At 41.9% G+C, this 16,811-nt stretch overlaps 2 protein-coding genes across 9 annotated transcripts in view; one reads left to right on the top strand and one right to left on the bottom strand.

Annotated features, from left to right (window-relative positions):
* The window catches only part of LOC108622069 (cytosolic carboxypeptidase 1), a 29,307-nt gene that overhangs the window by 6,661 nt on the left and 5,835 nt on the right, over nucleotides 1–16,811 (bottom strand). For all 7 annotated transcript variants that reach the window (XM_026811199.1, XM_026811198.1, XM_018019731.2 and 4 more), the window contains 12 exons: nucleotides 16,654–16,736; nucleotides 16,058–16,169; nucleotides 15,710–15,852; nucleotides 15,488–15,632; nucleotides 15,290–15,421; nucleotides 15,045–15,188; nucleotides 14,471–14,642; nucleotides 13,891–13,963; nucleotides 13,608–13,774; nucleotides 12,899–13,523; nucleotides 12,088–12,597; nucleotides 11,674–11,852 (listed from right to left, as the gene is read on the bottom strand). In XM_026811199.1, coding sequence (XP_026667000.1) covers nucleotides 11,674–11,852; nucleotides 12,088–12,597; nucleotides 12,899–13,523; nucleotides 13,608–13,774; nucleotides 13,891–13,963; nucleotides 14,471–14,642; nucleotides 15,045–15,188; nucleotides 15,290–15,421; nucleotides 15,488–15,632; nucleotides 15,710–15,852; nucleotides 16,058–16,169; nucleotides 16,654–16,736 — 2,485 coding nt within the window. The remainder of the gene's footprint in view (nucleotides 1–11,673; nucleotides 11,853–12,087; nucleotides 12,598–12,898; nucleotides 13,524–13,607; nucleotides 13,775–13,890; nucleotides 13,964–14,470; nucleotides 14,643–15,044; nucleotides 15,189–15,289; nucleotides 15,422–15,487; nucleotides 15,633–15,709; nucleotides 15,853–16,057; nucleotides 16,170–16,653; nucleotides 16,737–16,811) is intronic.
* On the top strand, nucleotides 4,957–11,652 carry nw (narrow). Of its 2 annotated transcripts, none has more exons than XM_018019735.2 (4): nucleotides 4,957–5,797; nucleotides 7,596–7,953; nucleotides 8,354–8,516; nucleotides 9,436–9,522. In XM_018019735.2, exons 1-3 carry the CDS (start codon nucleotides 5,752–5,754, stop codon nucleotides 8,511–8,513), a joined length of 564 nt encoding a protein of 187 aa, XP_017875224.1. In that variant the 5' UTR covers nucleotides 4,957–5,751; the 3' UTR covers nucleotides 8,514–8,516; nucleotides 9,436–9,522. The 2 variants fall into 2 exon arrangements, with proteins under 2 accessions (XP_017875224.1, XP_017875223.1); XM_018019734.2 differs by having other exon boundaries at nucleotides 4,961–5,797; nucleotides 8,354–8,509; nucleotides 9,436–11,652.

Genomic DNA, 16,811 nt, shown 5'->3' with positions numbered 1-16,811 from the left:
TGATTATTTCAAATTACACAATATAATTTCTAATGTCGATAAACGAGTCAGTAAAAAATGAAACGTTAACGGTATTTATCGATTCAAGAACCGTGAAACATCAAGGACGAACAAACAGGAACTCGCTGGATACCCGTCCGTGAAAGATGAACATTTGTATGATCACGTCATTCATTGGTAAGCGATTTATTCGACGACGGAATGCGAAATATTGAATTTAGTTAGTCGAGATTCATTCGCCGGGATTCGTTCGCAGCCGGCACAATAAATCCTGAGATTTAATTTCGCGATTTCTCGATACCTGGACAAGTGCCGCTGCGGGTGGAATAGATTTCTCGCCTATCCAAATCCAGATTTAATTTAGGATCCCGACCGTCTCCGGACCAGGGACATGGTCGCTCGGAATCCTTCTCGGTAATACCGTGCGATACTGAGAAACTATATAAAACGATAGACGGAACAGAATTAGGTCTGAAAATATAAAGGAGTAACAGGATCCTTAATGAAGCAAATCTTTGACAGGCGCTAAGATGGGTCAAATTGATGGCTTCTAATACTTAGAAACAGGCCGGCGTTTAAATCTGTCCGAGCTATTATTGTTAAGAAACTCAGCGATTATTCAAGAATATTCGAAAGCGTACTCGAGGCGATTCTTCCACTGCACGAACATTCTTACCGGTTCCCCACTCTACTAATAACGTAAATCACCTCAACGTAGTCCACGAATATAAATGAATCCCCCATAATAAAGAAGGAATGTAAATTCATCCGTTCGCGCTGCTTACTCTACGATTAACTTCATGAATTCTTGCACCGCTTAATTGTTCGAAACCAGATAAATAGTAAGCGACACGGCTCGATATATCTACATCTTCAAGAATGCCAAGCGTTTTACCCGATTATAAAAAAAAAGACTCGACGATCATTATCTATAAATTTAATCTAAAATGATTAATACTGCCCCTGAACAGAGCAATTATTGTTATTATCCAGTTTTCAGTTTTAAGCGCTATGATTGAGCACACGATTAAGCATCATCGAGCATGTTGCACTGATCGAAATGTTTTTGCCAGGCGGTTGTCACTATTTTTATATTACCGTAATTATGAAATAATCACAATAATCCAAATAATATTTTACATTGATTTAGTAAAATTAGTTGTTCGACTCAAGACCCTCGCACAGATTGAAGTTCTAGGTCAGCCGCGAAGGCCCAAGGCACGCAACAGCGGCGAACGTAGGAGCTCAAGTAAAACGAGGCACGTTTTAATGATCACCATCGTGGCTCTTATTATCGTTCATTCCTGGGTTTTATCTGTGATCTCGTATCGGCATACGAAGAACCAGTCGCGGTGGCTGCTGATCCCGATGATTTAGGGAATGTATCAGGATTACGTGTACCACCCGACGACCACCCGAGTCTCACCCTTTCCTTGGGCGACTCACCGTGTAATCGTGTTATACCCAGGAACACCACTGTCTAAATATATACGTACTCGCTGCGGTGCATACATAACAACACGCGGGTACGTAATCAATGAGATATCCTGGATAACTACATGTACCTGGTTGCTCTCGCGACCAACATCTTTCCATTTGATCTTGATTATATCTATAAACTTTTTAATGTGTAACTTTTATATCTTTAAACTTTTTAATGATTTAATTATATCTATAAACTTGATTCTTGAGGAGATTCATTAGAGAATGTCTCATCAGAAAAAAAATAGGACATTACGTTCCGGTGTTAACTGACTTATGAGTTCGAGAAAAAATAAGTCGAAGAAAAAATGGGCACGACTATTCGTGTTTCTCGTGCTAACGACTCGTCCGACCACTTTTTTTTTATCCATTTAATTGGATTCTCGAGGAATTAGGCAGAATTTTGGATACCCTCTAGATAAGCGGATTGTATTAGGTAACGCTGCCTCCATAAATCGTAGCGAAATATTCGACGACACACCAAATTTTAACTTCTGACCAGGAATAAAGAAGAATTAAATTTAGAATTGATTATTTATTGTAAAACCTCTTCTAAAATTAGAGCATAATGTTTATGTACTAACGAATCAGATTACTGTACTAACATCAGTTGAAAATTACACCAACAAATCCTTTAAAAACGTGCACGTTAAAAATAATACACTACTTTAGAAGTATCGAAATGTAAGAGAAATCAGGCTCATTCTTCTTTTCAAAATTGATTGATAGAATTAAATGGATCAAATATGCATTTAGATTATGTCAATGAAAAACGAAAAATGAAGAAATGAAAAATAAGTTTATAACTTTGTACATAGAACGTATTTTCCGGTTTTTTCGATCCGAATAAGTATTAGGTGGACCGTTCCCGCAGGAATAACGCGGAGGGTAGAAAGAAATCAACGGCCTTACATAGCGATTGCTCGGCTTGGGCCTGAAATAGACCTCGAGAATCCCCCTGTAGCATCCTCTCCATTCCTCTCTTCACTTCGATTCCTCAGCCGCCACCATCTTCTCCTCCTCCTCTTCTTATCCAACCTTCCCGTGCCTCTTCTTCTTCTTCTTCTTCTTCTTCTCTGTCCGGCAACAAGCTTGTTGCCCATGGCTCTCTCGAGAGCCTCTCTTTTCTTTGCTTTTGTTTCCACAAAAAAGGAGCAAACCAAGGGACTGTGAGAAGCTGTTCCTAACGTCTCGTTCGCGCGGATAGCGTCCCAACGAAGGATGAACTGAGAGACGAGGAAAAGAAGGAGGTGGAAGACGATGAAGAAGGTGGTGGACGATCGGTTGTACTTATCCACGATCGAGCTTCTGCTTTCGTTTCGATATATAGCCACGAACAGAAGAGACCCCCGTACACATCACTGGAGTCGAGAGTGTAAGTAAACTTCTACTGTATTCGCATCTCTGTATTCCCATAAGACGCCGAGAGAATCCGAGTTGTTTAACTGACCTACGCCAAACGATGTATAACCGACGGAACATGACCCACGCAACAATCGACCGAAAATCTTTCTTCAGTTTATAGTGAATATTAATCACAAAACTTATCTACGAAGAATCACAGCATTTTGCTATTTATTTAATTATTTCTCTTTTTAATTTTTCAACTTCGTTTAAACAAGTATTATAACTACCTCAATTTCGTCTTATTTCAAGGAGAAAAAGTCACGGTAAAATCAGAGAGGCGAGTATATTTTTAAAAGGTATCCATATAATAATCGTAGATGGTGCACCCTCGCGTGATTGCTCGTTTCCATTTACGAGCGACCCTTGGTCTATCCGTAATAAAGCACGGCCTTCTGTGATTATGCCTCTGAATAGATCGTACTCGGCTTCTCATTATGTATAAGCGGGCTCTGATCGGCTCACGCGTATCGTTTAAGGATCGGCAGGTTTTGCGTACCAAAAGAAAGAAAGAGCATTAAGGCAAAAGGGGAAGATCCTCGAAGGAGGAACGGCGATCGAAAGGGACGCGGTGGGTCTCGGATGTCACGCGAGGAGCTTCTTTTTGCAGTAACTGGTCGCGTAACAGAAATAACACGTCGAGTACGATGATCATCGATCCCAGCGGCGATGTTACAGAATATAAAATCGATCCGATACGGTCTGAGAGGAAGAAGACGGGCGGGTTTCTGCGTACCGGTTGCGTACGTATCATAACTCGTAACGGAGGTAACTGGGCTCGCTGGAGCTAGTGGTCCACACTCGTTTACAACGCGAGAAAGCAGCGAACCTCATACTCCAGGAGTTGATGGTACCTCATAAGGAAAAAGAACCGAAGCCTACCTTGAGACACGCAAATTCTTCTTGCTGCTACTGTCTATACCCACGAATCAAAAATCAATTTGATTACAATTATTATTACCTTTAAATTGATCTAACGTACGGAGAATTTGTACCATACGAAGAAAAAGTGCATTGAATTCAACTTTATACACGCACGATCTTAAAATATAATCTAAATTAAATTAAATTCTGTATGTACCAATTTTCGAATCATTCGACTTGTAGTAGCTAATTAAGATAGACATTCCAATAGGATATAAGATGCGCATTAGAATCGATAAAAATCGTGGATGTATTTAAACGATTGTAAAGCGATTACGCGTTTTTCATGCGTTGAAAGTATGTACCTCCCTCAATGGGGGCTCGGTGAATGCTGATGCGGCATGCCGCGCTGGGAAAAAGAAACTAAGCGCGGAAAGAACGAGGAATAAGAATAGACGGCGCCAAAGGCTTAACAAGGGAACCGGTTATGTTCGTACCTCCTGCGCTGGTGTACCTACTTGCAACTTTCCGCAGGAGATTCCATCGAGTCATTTCAACCACCGTGCACAATATATTGTGAACACGCGCATGATTCATATAATACTCGATATATCCAACTGCAATCGTCGAACACCATGTCCACCAATTGACTCTTCGCCTCGTGTCCAAGTCGTCGACACAGCGTAAATACCAAATCCATACCACGGAGGAAGCCAAATACGAAGAAATCGACGAAGGCAACATGAATAAGTATTGTAATACATAATTGCATAAGCATTGCCATTACGAATTATGTTATTTCGATCCGCGGAAAACAGAGATACTAAGGGATGGTACGCGAGATGCGGTCCCACTGAGAAATGAAGTCTACCTTGAGGTCGGTGTCTTTTTGCCAGGAGCCGTCGATACGATTCCATTGAAGAGCGTTGAAAACCGTGAAGAGACGCCGAAGCGAAATTCCATACGCTGAAGCTGCCAACCAACCAACCAACCAACCAACCAACCAACCAACCAACCAACCAACCAACCAACCAACCAACCAACCAACCAACCAACCAACCAACCAACCAACCAACCAACCAACCAACCAACCAACCAACCAACCAACCAACCAACCAACCAACCACCGTAAAACAAACTAAACGATGGAACTACGTTTATTAATAGCCTGCACCGCCACTCCAAATAGATTCGAGCGCTGAGTTCAGCATAAACGATCCTCCCGCCGACTAGTAGACAGCTTCTCGCAATGTTCTCCGTTCCTTTAACGATCGAACTGCCTTCGATCCTCTTCGTGGTTCTCCAACCAAAAAAAGTATTCCCTTATATACTACCCTGTCTCGTTCTCCATTCCATTAAGTATTGGCATTGGACACAGCTCGATCTTCCTCGCGGTACTCGCCGCCTTCCTCCAGGCTCCATCGACGTCGTAACCTTCGATCGTTTACTCGATTCTTAAGTCCACAGCTATCTGCCGTGTCACTCTACTCACTCGACGTACGAATCTGTGCTTGAAGATCCGAAGAGGAACGGCGTTTCAAGTTCGCGATGTATCTCATACGCGACAGGAGTCGTGTCAACGAACGCACTGTATCATCTTGTTTGACCCTCCGGCTCCGACTGCTATCGTGGCACCATTCTTTCTTTTTCTTTAATTTCCTTGTGACCTTGTCACCTTACAGGTTTTTTGTGCCAGCGAAGTGGAATACATTTGGGATCGTACCCCCCGTCCATAGGTCGAGAGAGCTGTCCCGTGCTCTTCGTCTCTCTCGCTCTCGTCCCTTCGTCTCGTCCTCCTCTAGGTTAGCCAGTGAATCATCTTCAACGACCCCCTCCTCTGGGATCCGGGCAGAAGACTCTTAAGGGGGCCCACAGCGCAGCGCGAGGCCAGTCCGAGAACGCGACCCTAACACTTACATCCGGTGTATTCCGAGAGTCGGAAATCGGAAACGGAAACGGAAACGACTGCTTGATCGATTAATCGACACACGGCACACCATTATGAAGATCACCTTGTTGCTGCTCGTCGTCGCTGCTTTCGCCTCAGGTTTGTACCTACATCCGTACAATTGGACGATTTCTTTTACAATCCACAACCCAAACGTGTTGCCCCTTCGATAAAAAGTGCTCCTAATTGTTGCATACTTGCAAAAAGCTGCTTTACTGCAGAGAACGATATACGTTGAGTAGATCTACTTTTTTAAGTTCTGTAAGTGAACGTGCACTTGAAATCTATTAGAGTTCTCAATACTGAAATTTGCTGAGTGTAGTATCGAATAATTAGTGATTTAGATATAGAGATCTACTTTCGGATGATTAATTCAACAAGAATGACTCGTGTGTTGGAACGCTGCCAACACAAATTTGTACGTTGAAAGATCACTCGGTTCTTCTCATTTCCGAAGCTCTTTTGTTCGACAATTCTTCTTATCCCCTCAGTGAAAACACTGACGCCGAAGCGATATCCGATGCATTTAAATTCGATTAGATTTGAAACTTGTGGTCGTGCATTCTTAAGATCAATACTGTCCTGTCATCTTTCTCAAAAGACAAATACAGCTTTCATTTCCCGCTCTAATGATTACGAGTTCCTATCATCATTTCCTTATTTTTGTTAACTCTTTGAGCGAGGTATCAATGTTTTGCCAATGGGTAGTCGACATCGAGGTCACATTAATTACGATGCGAGTGGCGTAATTCGTGAATGAAATTGGTAACTCCGAGTGTCTGGCGGGTGTCTCCTTTCGCGAGTACGCAAGCAACAGACGTCTCAAGGTCTTCAGATCGTTCACCACCACTTGCACCTTACGTCTTCACACTCCGGAACCTTTTCAATGCGGAGCATATCATACGAATCGTACAGAAACTTCGAGACCCTTGTTTCATAATACTTCACCTTCGCTTAAAACTCTATCTCCTTTAAACGAATATATGACAGAAAGTATGAGGAACTGATCATGTTTTGTATCATTGACACAAAATTGAAAAGAAAATTTCGCGCATGTGGCAAACAAGTAGAAAACAATTAATAAAGAGACTAATTTTCTGGAAAGTATTTAGAAATTCAAACGAATTATAATTCGTAAGCACAGTTAATTAAATAATAACCGTAGAAGTTCGCTGAACTCATAAGCACGACGTATATCCGTGTGAACACAAAGCATGTACATAGTCACTGTGAAGTTGGTTAAACCGAACAACCTCGGTGTCTACGACCAGAAGTTACATAATTAAAATTGTATCAACGAATCATTAGGGACGGCGAGACCGCTCGTTTCATGATATTTGCTTAAAGTATTTATGAGCTCTAAAATAGCATACAGATGAGAATAAGATCTGCATATTAATTGTTTTATTTCATTGCACGATGTGCATTAGTTAATTAACGAGTGCAAGATATTCTGCGCTGTTCGCACGCGTAACGGTTTACGCGACGTTGCTATAAATGGGACACCGGGTATATTAGAATTCACGTGATGATTTTTCCCGCGTCTGCCATTTGTGGCCTGGTCGGAAGTCAATGGCAGAGACGTGCTTCGATGAGATAATAATGAGAGGGGGCCAGAAAATAATTTTTTTATTCATCAGCTGGTCGAGAAGGTTTTCTAGCATTGCGATTCGAGGAACACTTCTTTTATAAATAATTTTGCTCATATCATGTGCATATAATTTACAACAGATTACGATTAAGAGATGACAACAATTTTTTAAAATTAAATAGCAACCTGTAAAAGATTAAATAAACAAGCGGTAGTCGTATAGCGGCCACATTCTCCATTATTAAATATTTTTATGTATGCTAAGATTGAACAAAGAAGAAATAATATGTATAAATCGTTTCGCAGCTCAAAGGATCACAACGATCCAGCTTGATGGCGTGCAATACTTCGTGTCGAGGATGAATCCGTACAGTCCCGAACTGAACTACTTCCTGGCCTATCAGTACTGTCGGTCCCTAGGCCTTCAATTAGCCTCCTTCGAGACGAAGGAAAAGGCCGACACGATGACGCAGTACCTGAAGAACGCCGGCTACGTGAAGTACGACTTCTGGACATCCGGCAACAAGTTGGGCACGGACATGTTCCTCTGGATGAGCACGGGTCTACCGTTCAACGCCACATTTGACTATATGTTGAGACGACCTGGCAACAGACCTGCGGACGTTCCGCCAGGCACCGAACCTCAACGAGTAGCACGGGAAAGGTAAACCATTTGTATTCAGAATAAATCTTCTTGACCCTTCGAGATCTATTCATAGATCAATCTAAACGACTAAAGTTAAGAAGTTCATTTTATCCTGTAAATGTGGACGTGTCCGATGATTTCATCTGTCGATTCGAATAGAAATTATCCCTCAAGAAAAACGTTTAGAACCGGAAACCACGTAGACAAAGAGAACCGCGCTGGAGGAGGCACGTAGACAAATAGAAGTGCGGTATCGCGAACAAGAGGACAATAGGTCCGACTCGTTGTCACGAACGATAATTATCGACGATCCTTCCCGTCTCCTTCCGGAAGCGCGTGCGTCGAATCGTAAAGCGTGTCCCGAGGCGATTTAAATTCTAATCCGGATACACATGTTCGTTTTTTCTTCTTTTAAAAGCGGTGACAGTGGCAGCGCGGACGGATGTGTCGCGATGGTAGCGCCTACGTTAGCGTGGGAGGCTCAGGACTGCACGTTGGTCAAGGATTTCATCTGCGAGCAAACGAGATGCTACTACTACAACTACGGCAGCATTCCAGTCTCTGCGACTCAGGGGTAAGAGGTGAGATAATTACTTGTCACAAAAAATACACGAAACCTAATCGAGAGAAAGAGAGATCGATAGATAAGGCATCTTATCAAGAGATTTCAACTATAATTAAGGTGGATTTTGACGAGGCACAGAAAAAATGTAAAGCTCGTACGGTATCGAGCTGTTTTTTCTCTGTGCAATTTGACGAAATGATCTGATAAATAACGCCTAACTGAATAATGTAGAATGAGAGTAAAACTATAATATAGATGATGGTACTTGGGAACCGTTCGGCTATAAACTAGATACGGCTTACAATTAATACAACCCATTCTCTCGCTTCTCGCAAACACAAGCACACACACACGTACACAGAGATCACATCCACCCACACGCGCACATTTCCGTGTCAAACATTTATTCATGTTAGTATGGAAAAGCGTGGAGTCTACTTCAAAACTTTTTCGAATGGACACACTAATATTTCGATATCGTAACAATAATTTTAAAATATTCTTCCAGGCTTGTAAATTTTTAGTAGTTCCAGGCTTTTTTCTCACAATGCTTTTAATCTGTCTAACTCACTATAAAAAGGGACATTATAATCATTGTGGTCTGTCGGAAAAGCATCGAGAATTGTTGCTTATCAGAGAAACTAGTACGACTTTATTATACACTCTGGAAAAATTGAATGCATTATATGTAAATACTGCATATAACAGAAATACTTAAATGACAGAAGAAATTGTTATATACGATGCATCTTCTGAACTAATATCATGAATTTTTTATTTCGTATAAAAGTTCGTAGTCTAGTCATCACTTTTTTGACAAACCATATAAGACGTACAATTACTCTGAATAACGAAATTCTTCTCCGAGTCTATCGCTTTGCTCTCGTTGAAGAAAAGAACGAGGTTCACCCGGAAACCGATCGCGGAATTTTCAGAAACCGGAGACCCTACATAACAACCACCACGGCGCCAGCAGCCAGCGATGACCAGGTCGACGAGGAACACAACGAGGAAAGCAACGCCGGCAAAAACGACGAACAAGATAGCAGCGGCATAGACGAGAACGCAACACCAGAAGAGGATAGTTCCGTCGACGATAAGTCACCTGAAGACCCGGTCGTCAGCAGGCTGATTACCACGGCCGTTCCCGCGTCTGATAACAAACAGTCAGCTGTAACACCGTCCGCGTCGTCTCCGGTGATCAACGAGGAACACGAGGAACAACAACCGACAGAGTTGGACAACAGCAGACCGGATCATCTTCCGGACATCACGAGCCTCTTCACCGACAGTCCCGCGCCCCAGGCGAGGAAGGACAACGTGTTCGAGGGTTTGCAAACCCGAGCAGTTCATCGTTCCTCCCTGCGCTCGGCATCGGACATGAAGGTCGAGCATCGAGAAACACCGGATTATTTCGAGGCTCGCGGTGAAACCGAATCGCCTAATAACGGACTTGAAGACGCTCACACGGTCGGTCCTTACGACACCCCTCAGGATTATTACGACCGTTTAGTGAACGATCAAGCGGAGACGGGCGAATCGTCTATGATGAAGGATCAGGACAACGACAGCAGCACGATCCTGCCAGAAGCGGAACCGGCCTACAGGTACAACATCAAAGTGCGCACCAACGGCAAAGTATTAGATCCTCCGTCCAAGTAACGCTTTAACTATTTACATTAGGCATCGTCGCGTTCTATACTATATATTTCGTTGATAGGCGAAGAGCGTGGGAGTTTCTCGAGGTACAGTCAGGTTGTACGGTGAATTGAATTTCGTCGTTCCAAAGGAGAGGATATTGAATTTCGTATGAAATCTGTCCGACTAATATTTTCTATTACCTTCTGTATATACACGTCCATTGTTTCGATGAGTTTTTGTACCTAATATTCTTGTAACGAGAAGCTTAGCATTAACGAAAGACGAGGAAACTTACCGTACAACCTGGCAAATATATTTTATGTTAATGTCACGTGTAATACCGCGAAAGCATCAAACGCGCAAGCGCGAGTAATTGTATTACAAGCTCGGGGATGGAGATATTTGTTTTAAATCCATCTTTCATTCATTCGTTCCAATTTCCATTTGAAATTCCCGAGCTAATGTTTGTCGGATTCCTTAACGATCGCCGGGGTTGTTCAGTCGTCGGAAAATATAATAGTAAATCAAGTGTGATCTAAGATTGGAAATATAGATTTGGAAACGATCGGAGAAGGTTCTTTTTCCGACGTCAATCTCCGACGATAGCCGACGTCGTTCTCGCAAGGGTATTCAACTGGATCATATTCGATTCGACCTCCTTAATCTCATCGGTGGCACCGGCGGACGCAATATCGCATCCACAATTTTTTTTTTCTTTATCTTTGTTTATCATTTAACACTATTTTTCTCTTGTAGATGCTAGATGACAATAACATATATACAAATGAGTATACATACACACGCACACAGATACACGAATGTGAGGACTCGTCTGCGTAGGATCTCAGGCATTATGCACGATAAACTATTACTTTATCTCATTAATTGTTTCTTGTTTATAAGGATAACATTTGAATCATCATCATCATCGTCATCGGTGTAGGGTTGGGAGTCCGCCAGTGCCACGAAACATTTCATGCATTATCGATGTAATAATCATCCGTAGTTAACGTAATTATCTCGCACGTACGTCCGCAAGATGAAACGTTTCGTAGCTCAATCGATTCGATCTCGATTCTTAATGCTGTCGATTCGAACACCTCACTCGATACAGTTCGATTACAATCAGAGAATTTAGGATAGTCGAACACTAAGTTGTCTGACGATGAAGATTACGTGAATCGCAACGTTTCGGTCATCCAGACGTACGACAATCGACATACGCGTATCACGAAATGATTATCTGATTGGTTGGTTGAAAATCATAGTGATGCAAGTCGAAGAAATTTAGTAGATCGATATCAAAGGTTGAAGCATTTGGAGGAATTGAACTGATGGATTGTTTCATTTAATTATGAAACTAAAACGATTAATGCATAACTATGATTATCAACCTTTCGATCGCCACGATAAATTCAACGACGATTCATGGATCATGAATATCATTTTACGTATCACAGCGTGAATGTGCAACTTGTGTAATTGAATATTAATAAATGTACGAAATAGAACTATGTAGATTTGTCACTTACCAACCATTAACGACACCCTCGATGTTCAGCATCGGTACGATCTTAAACACGTAATCGTCTCTCAAGCCCGCCACGTACGGATTATTGCCCAGCAACGCTTCCAAAGTACCATGCATCACCCAAGAAGCGTTACTTTCCCCCGGGTGAACCCTCGATGTCAGAAATATTACTTTGCGATTCTGTAAATTCAAAAAATAAATTAAAAATTACTTATTAGAGTTAAGCCTAGTTCAGATTTAAAGACAATTGTCTGTGGGTTTGTATATTGTTTTCAAGCACTTGTTGACTGTTCATTATCTTCGGAATAATGATGGAATACAAAATACGAATCCTCAGACAATTGCCTCCCAGTCTAGACGAGGCTTTACTCGAAGCTACGATCCAATTCCTCGGACATTCTTTTATGAAATTCACCTGGATAGGATTGCTCTTAGAGTCTAAAGACGTAATAGTCAATAAAGGATTCTCGTTTCCATTCAACGTCTCGCAGAGTGTTTCCGCCCTGAAATATGTGTTCGGAGGAACCTTTCTGTTCCATTTCCAGATGTTGGTCATTAGTTGGCTGTACGTGTACGGAAAATGATAAGCCAAGTAACAGACGTCGAAAGCGTGAGGGAAAGTGACTGTGAACGACGTCGTCAGATAATTTCTGCCTTTGGCTGGCCGCTGGTAACAATTTCGATAGTAGCAAATGTCGGCGCCGGTTCTAATCCAGCCGGATCTACCCTGTTGAGCTTCTATCACACTGAAGAGGATTGGCTTCATGCCGAAGTTGAACTGCGAATTCGCCTTCTCGCAGTTGATTATGTTGAACGTATATGGAAGATTCGCCTCCATGTTCGAAACCTCGAAGTAAAACCATTGGTGTCTCGATCCGCTGTTCACGTCCGGCGTCAGGATTAGGTCGTACTCTCTCAAGCCTATCTGCAAGCAGAAGCGGATTGAAAAGAAATGATGCAGACTTTACGCGACATCATGAAGCCACAATTTCATTTAGTAAGTGAAGAGTGAGAGTTTTTATAAAAATGATAAAAGCTTGAGTCTAACTACATACATATTTGTAATACTTTTCACTCAAAATATCCTTTCTCTTTTACCATGCAATTATCAAGCAACTAACTTTCTGTATTTTCTATGTATTTTGTAATAGTCGCACTTAAACAATTTGGCGCATCGTTTTTATCTATTCCCTATATTATTTACCAAAATATTCTCAGAGTTATACCTGAATGACTTTTCTCAGGTTCCCACTCTCGAACCTGGACTCGAAGTGGAGCTGTTTGCTGTCCGAATCACGTTTGCCTATCCTGTTTTCGTCCCAGTTGCATAGATGGTTGTCAATAGGAATTTGTTCTTCACCGATTATGGTTGACGCCACGGTGTCAAGATCGTACACTACCTCTTGCACCAGAGAACTACCGTGAAGACCCCGTTCCACGCACGTGAGGAGCTTCGATCGACAAATCTTTCTGTCCTTGTTATTCAGAGGTTCGTCCTTTCCGAGACCATCACCGCCGACTAGATCCGGGTAAGCGACCTTCACGAAACCAATCACGCTTTTCACCCGACTCGCGACTACGCAATAAGCCTGTTGATCGGTTAAATTCGAAGGCATGTCGTTGAAAATTTTGATCGCCGTGTTAACGTTCGACGCTTGATTCTTGCTCATTGCCTCCTTCGTCGGATCCTTTGAGAAAGTCTTTAGTTTCTTAATATCGATTTTTGTATGCCGCGAGTTCGACTTGTCATCATCCGTAAGGTCAGTCGAATCGTTTAGCTTCTCCATCGAAGATCTCGCGGCACAGACTTGAGCCTGCAGGTTGCCTAATTCTTTAAAGAACATGTTGTACCTAAAAAAATTATTTCTCATTATCCCAAAGTCTAAAAACTAATTTGGAGCTACTGAGAAGTTAAAAGAAAATTATAACACGTACTCGACGAGATCCATCTCGGACCTCTGAGACGTGAACACGCCAGCGAAAAACTTGCTTTCGTCCACCTCGTCCATACTTCTCACGTTCGTCCTTGAATTCTGGCTTTCTTCTTCATCTCCAGAATCAAGGTCGCTATATAGTCTTCCAAGAGAGGCCATGCTACAGGCCTGTGCATACAAACATAAAAATTAATTGCTCAATGCTTGACCTAAGAAACGTTTTCAAAAATGTTTCAGCACAATTAAGAAAATTTTATGATCCCATTGTATTATCGCATACTGACCTGACTATCTATATCGATATCACTGCCACTCTCAACACTGTTTGGCCTGACATTCACTTCAGGTAGTGCGAATCTGAAGAAAGAGATCAAGATTAACAACTAAAACTAGAGCTGTCCACTATGTTAAGGATGTATTGGCTGTACAGTCAATCCCAAAAGTTTATGTACCTTAGAAAAACGCATTTCCTATAATTAAAGAGAAATCAGACGTCGGAAGAACAATGCTAATAATAAATAGCTAAGTGCTCGAAAATTTTTTTTTGTTGTTTATTATTAGCAATTTTCTTCTGACGTCTGACTTCTTTTTAAAAAATGCGTTTCTAAAGTGCATAAACTTTTGGGATTGACTGCATAGCCAATACATCTTTAAAATGTGTAGGCAACGTGTTAGTTACGACATGACGACCTATACATCTTACATGTCATTGTCGTTTATGAATCTGTCAGAAAGATTTTCGAGTCATCCTTTTAACAACATGAATTAGGTGAAACCGTTAACCCAGATTGATGATAAACTACCGTTGCGAGGGACCGATTCGATCGATTAGTAGGTAGAGGAACCTTGATTGGTTTCGTTCACCTTGCCGGGGACATTTCGGGCACCGGCAGCTCCTTCTTCTCCAGACACTGATTGATTATACCGCATATCCGCGATAGTAACGAATCGTACGCCTTGTCCTCCGGGCAGTTGCTGCAAAACCGGTACAGTAGTTGCAACCCATTGTTCATCTTGATGGCTTTTCTCCCGGCTTCTGAAACAGGCAAAAAGGACAGCACCCCGTAATAGAGGTTGCAAAAACACCGGGGATGGATGTAATGTGCTCATAAATTTCCATAAATTTACGATTTTTGTTGTACAAGAAACTCCACTTTTCCAAATTAAGTAGAAAAATGCAAAATATTCGGATGAAGAAACAGTTGTACGGACTTTAAATATTATTCACTTGATGTTTGTGTTACGTTTGAATGACTGGTGTTTGGCTACGTAATGAGAAGACAAGATAGAGTGTTGTGTCTGTTCAGAAATATATGGACAGAACGAATCATTGATGCAGAAATGGTTCGTAACCATACGTTTTATGCCCTACAGAACATCAACTTCCGGCCGGATATTATCGTAATCTGGCGGAGAGCGGTAACACGAATAAACTCACTTATGACGCATAAGTGCTGCAGCGTGATCAGAGCGTAGTTGCTGATCTTCAATCTCATCGGCCCGTCGAAACGCTCCCATCTCTCAAAGATTCTCATCAGCAAATACAGCAGCCCGACCTTCACGAATTTCGTGCAAAACAGCTCTGCGAAAACAGGAATACGCAGACTGTAAGTTGATAATTGTTAAAGTTTTTGCTAATCGGTGTAGGTAACGATAAACGAATGCGGCATGTATTGTACATACTGCTTGTTGTAAAGTATTTGAAACACTCAAACAGCGATTTGAGTTTCAGCTGGGGCATGTAACCGATGGAGACGAACGTTTTCTCGAACGTACTGGCTATACCGTCCTTCACCAATATTTGAAGAGAGAACGCTGGAAACGATACGATTTAAATAATTATGACGCGAGACGCATCGAGGCACTGTTAGATGTGCTCACTGTTTCTCGCGAGACATTTGATGATAAGTAGCAAAGGCAACAGCGTCTTGCTGTTGGTACAATGTTGCTTCAAGAGCGTGTGGAACACTTTTACGGTGCTGAGCAACTTCATCTTTGACACGAACTTCTGGTCCCTCTGGGCTACCTACGATTTCATTCGTTCCCAATTAACTTCAATAGCTTTTTCATTCAACACCGTAAGATAGTAAAAGGTCGCGTTACCTGGCTCAAAAGCCAAAGCACCTCCTGCGTGAGGACTTCGCTCGATATAGTGTCCGCATGTTGTAGATTAACTAAAAGCTTAACTAGGACTTGCGTGATTCCTAAATTGATCAGCTGCATCACTGCCATTCGGCTGCTGGATTCTATATACACAGAATGATGGCCTAATTACCATTTCAATTAATCATGCATGCACATTGTCATTCGCTTTATGATCTGTTTCGAATTTTGAACCGTGTACGATATTAATTTGATGCTCAGAACGATTTGTACTCTGAAAACTAATAGTATAGGTCGGCAGTAACTCATCTAAATTACTGTAATCTGAAAATAATTGGATTTCATTACTTGTGGCACTTTTGTTCTTGTTCCCTTTGGTTTTCCCCTTTGCGGCACGTAGCGATATGCATTCATGTAGTATACTAGCTATACTGCAATTTATCACGTGATCTTTGCAGTTCTGCAACAAAACATTCATCGAAGTGAATTCTTCCACACGAATCGGTTAAAGGATCGAGAGGCATTCGATTAAAAGCCACGTGACTATAGGGCAATTGTTCCTGTGGTGCTGCGTGCGCGCGGCACTTAACAGAAAATGGAGCGAACGGACTTCTAATTTCGCATGCCACAGGAAACATCGTCGACAAGCCAAGACAGACAAAGGGGACCACGAATCAGTTGATGCGATCTAACCACGCCATTTCGTGCACAACGTTAATCGTGGCGTGGATATCCACGCCTTTTAATTCGATCCGCAAAGTGTCGATTAAGCGATGCCATGCCAAAACCACAAGCCGCGGCTCTCGAAAATCGCTAATTGCGGTACGAAGCAATCGTTAAACATCTTCCTCTTGCAATCACTGTTTTACGTACTCGCAGGAAGTTCGTTTAAAGAATGTAGAGAATTCCCTGTGTGACAGGGGATTGATTGGAATTCTACTTACCTCCAGCGTCGTGATAAATATTTCCATGGCTCCAGAACTTTTGCGCCATAATTTCTCCAACGTGCGCTCGCGTACTCGGCGGTCTGAAAAATATATATATTTTTCTCTCCTCTCATAATGCCACGAGCGTAATTAAAACTGGGTATTTTATAAAATGA

Source organism: Ceratina calcarata, unplaced genomic scaffold, assembly GCF_001652005.2.
Source record: "Ceratina calcarata isolate Rehan_Ccalc_2016 unplaced genomic scaffold, ASM165200v1 scaffold203, whole genome shotgun sequence".
In the NCBI taxonomy this organism is placed as follows: Eukaryota; Metazoa; Arthropoda; class Insecta; order Hymenoptera; family Apidae; genus Ceratina; species Ceratina calcarata.
This window is presented reverse-complemented; position numbering and strand designations above follow the sequence as displayed.

Coding starts and splice junctions, on each gene's coding strand:
- nw (XM_018019734.2), top strand. CDS start 5,752: ATGAAGATCACCTTGTTGCTGCTCGTCGTCGCTGCTTTCGCCTCAG. Junction 5,798..7,595: donor CGTCGCTGCTTTCGCCTCAG/GTTTGTACCTAC, acceptor ATCGTTTCGCAG/CTCAAAGGATCACAACGATC. Junction 7,954..8,353: donor CAACGAGTAGCACGGGAAAG/GTAAACCATTTG, acceptor TTCTTTTAAAAG/CGGTGACAGTGGCAGCGCGG.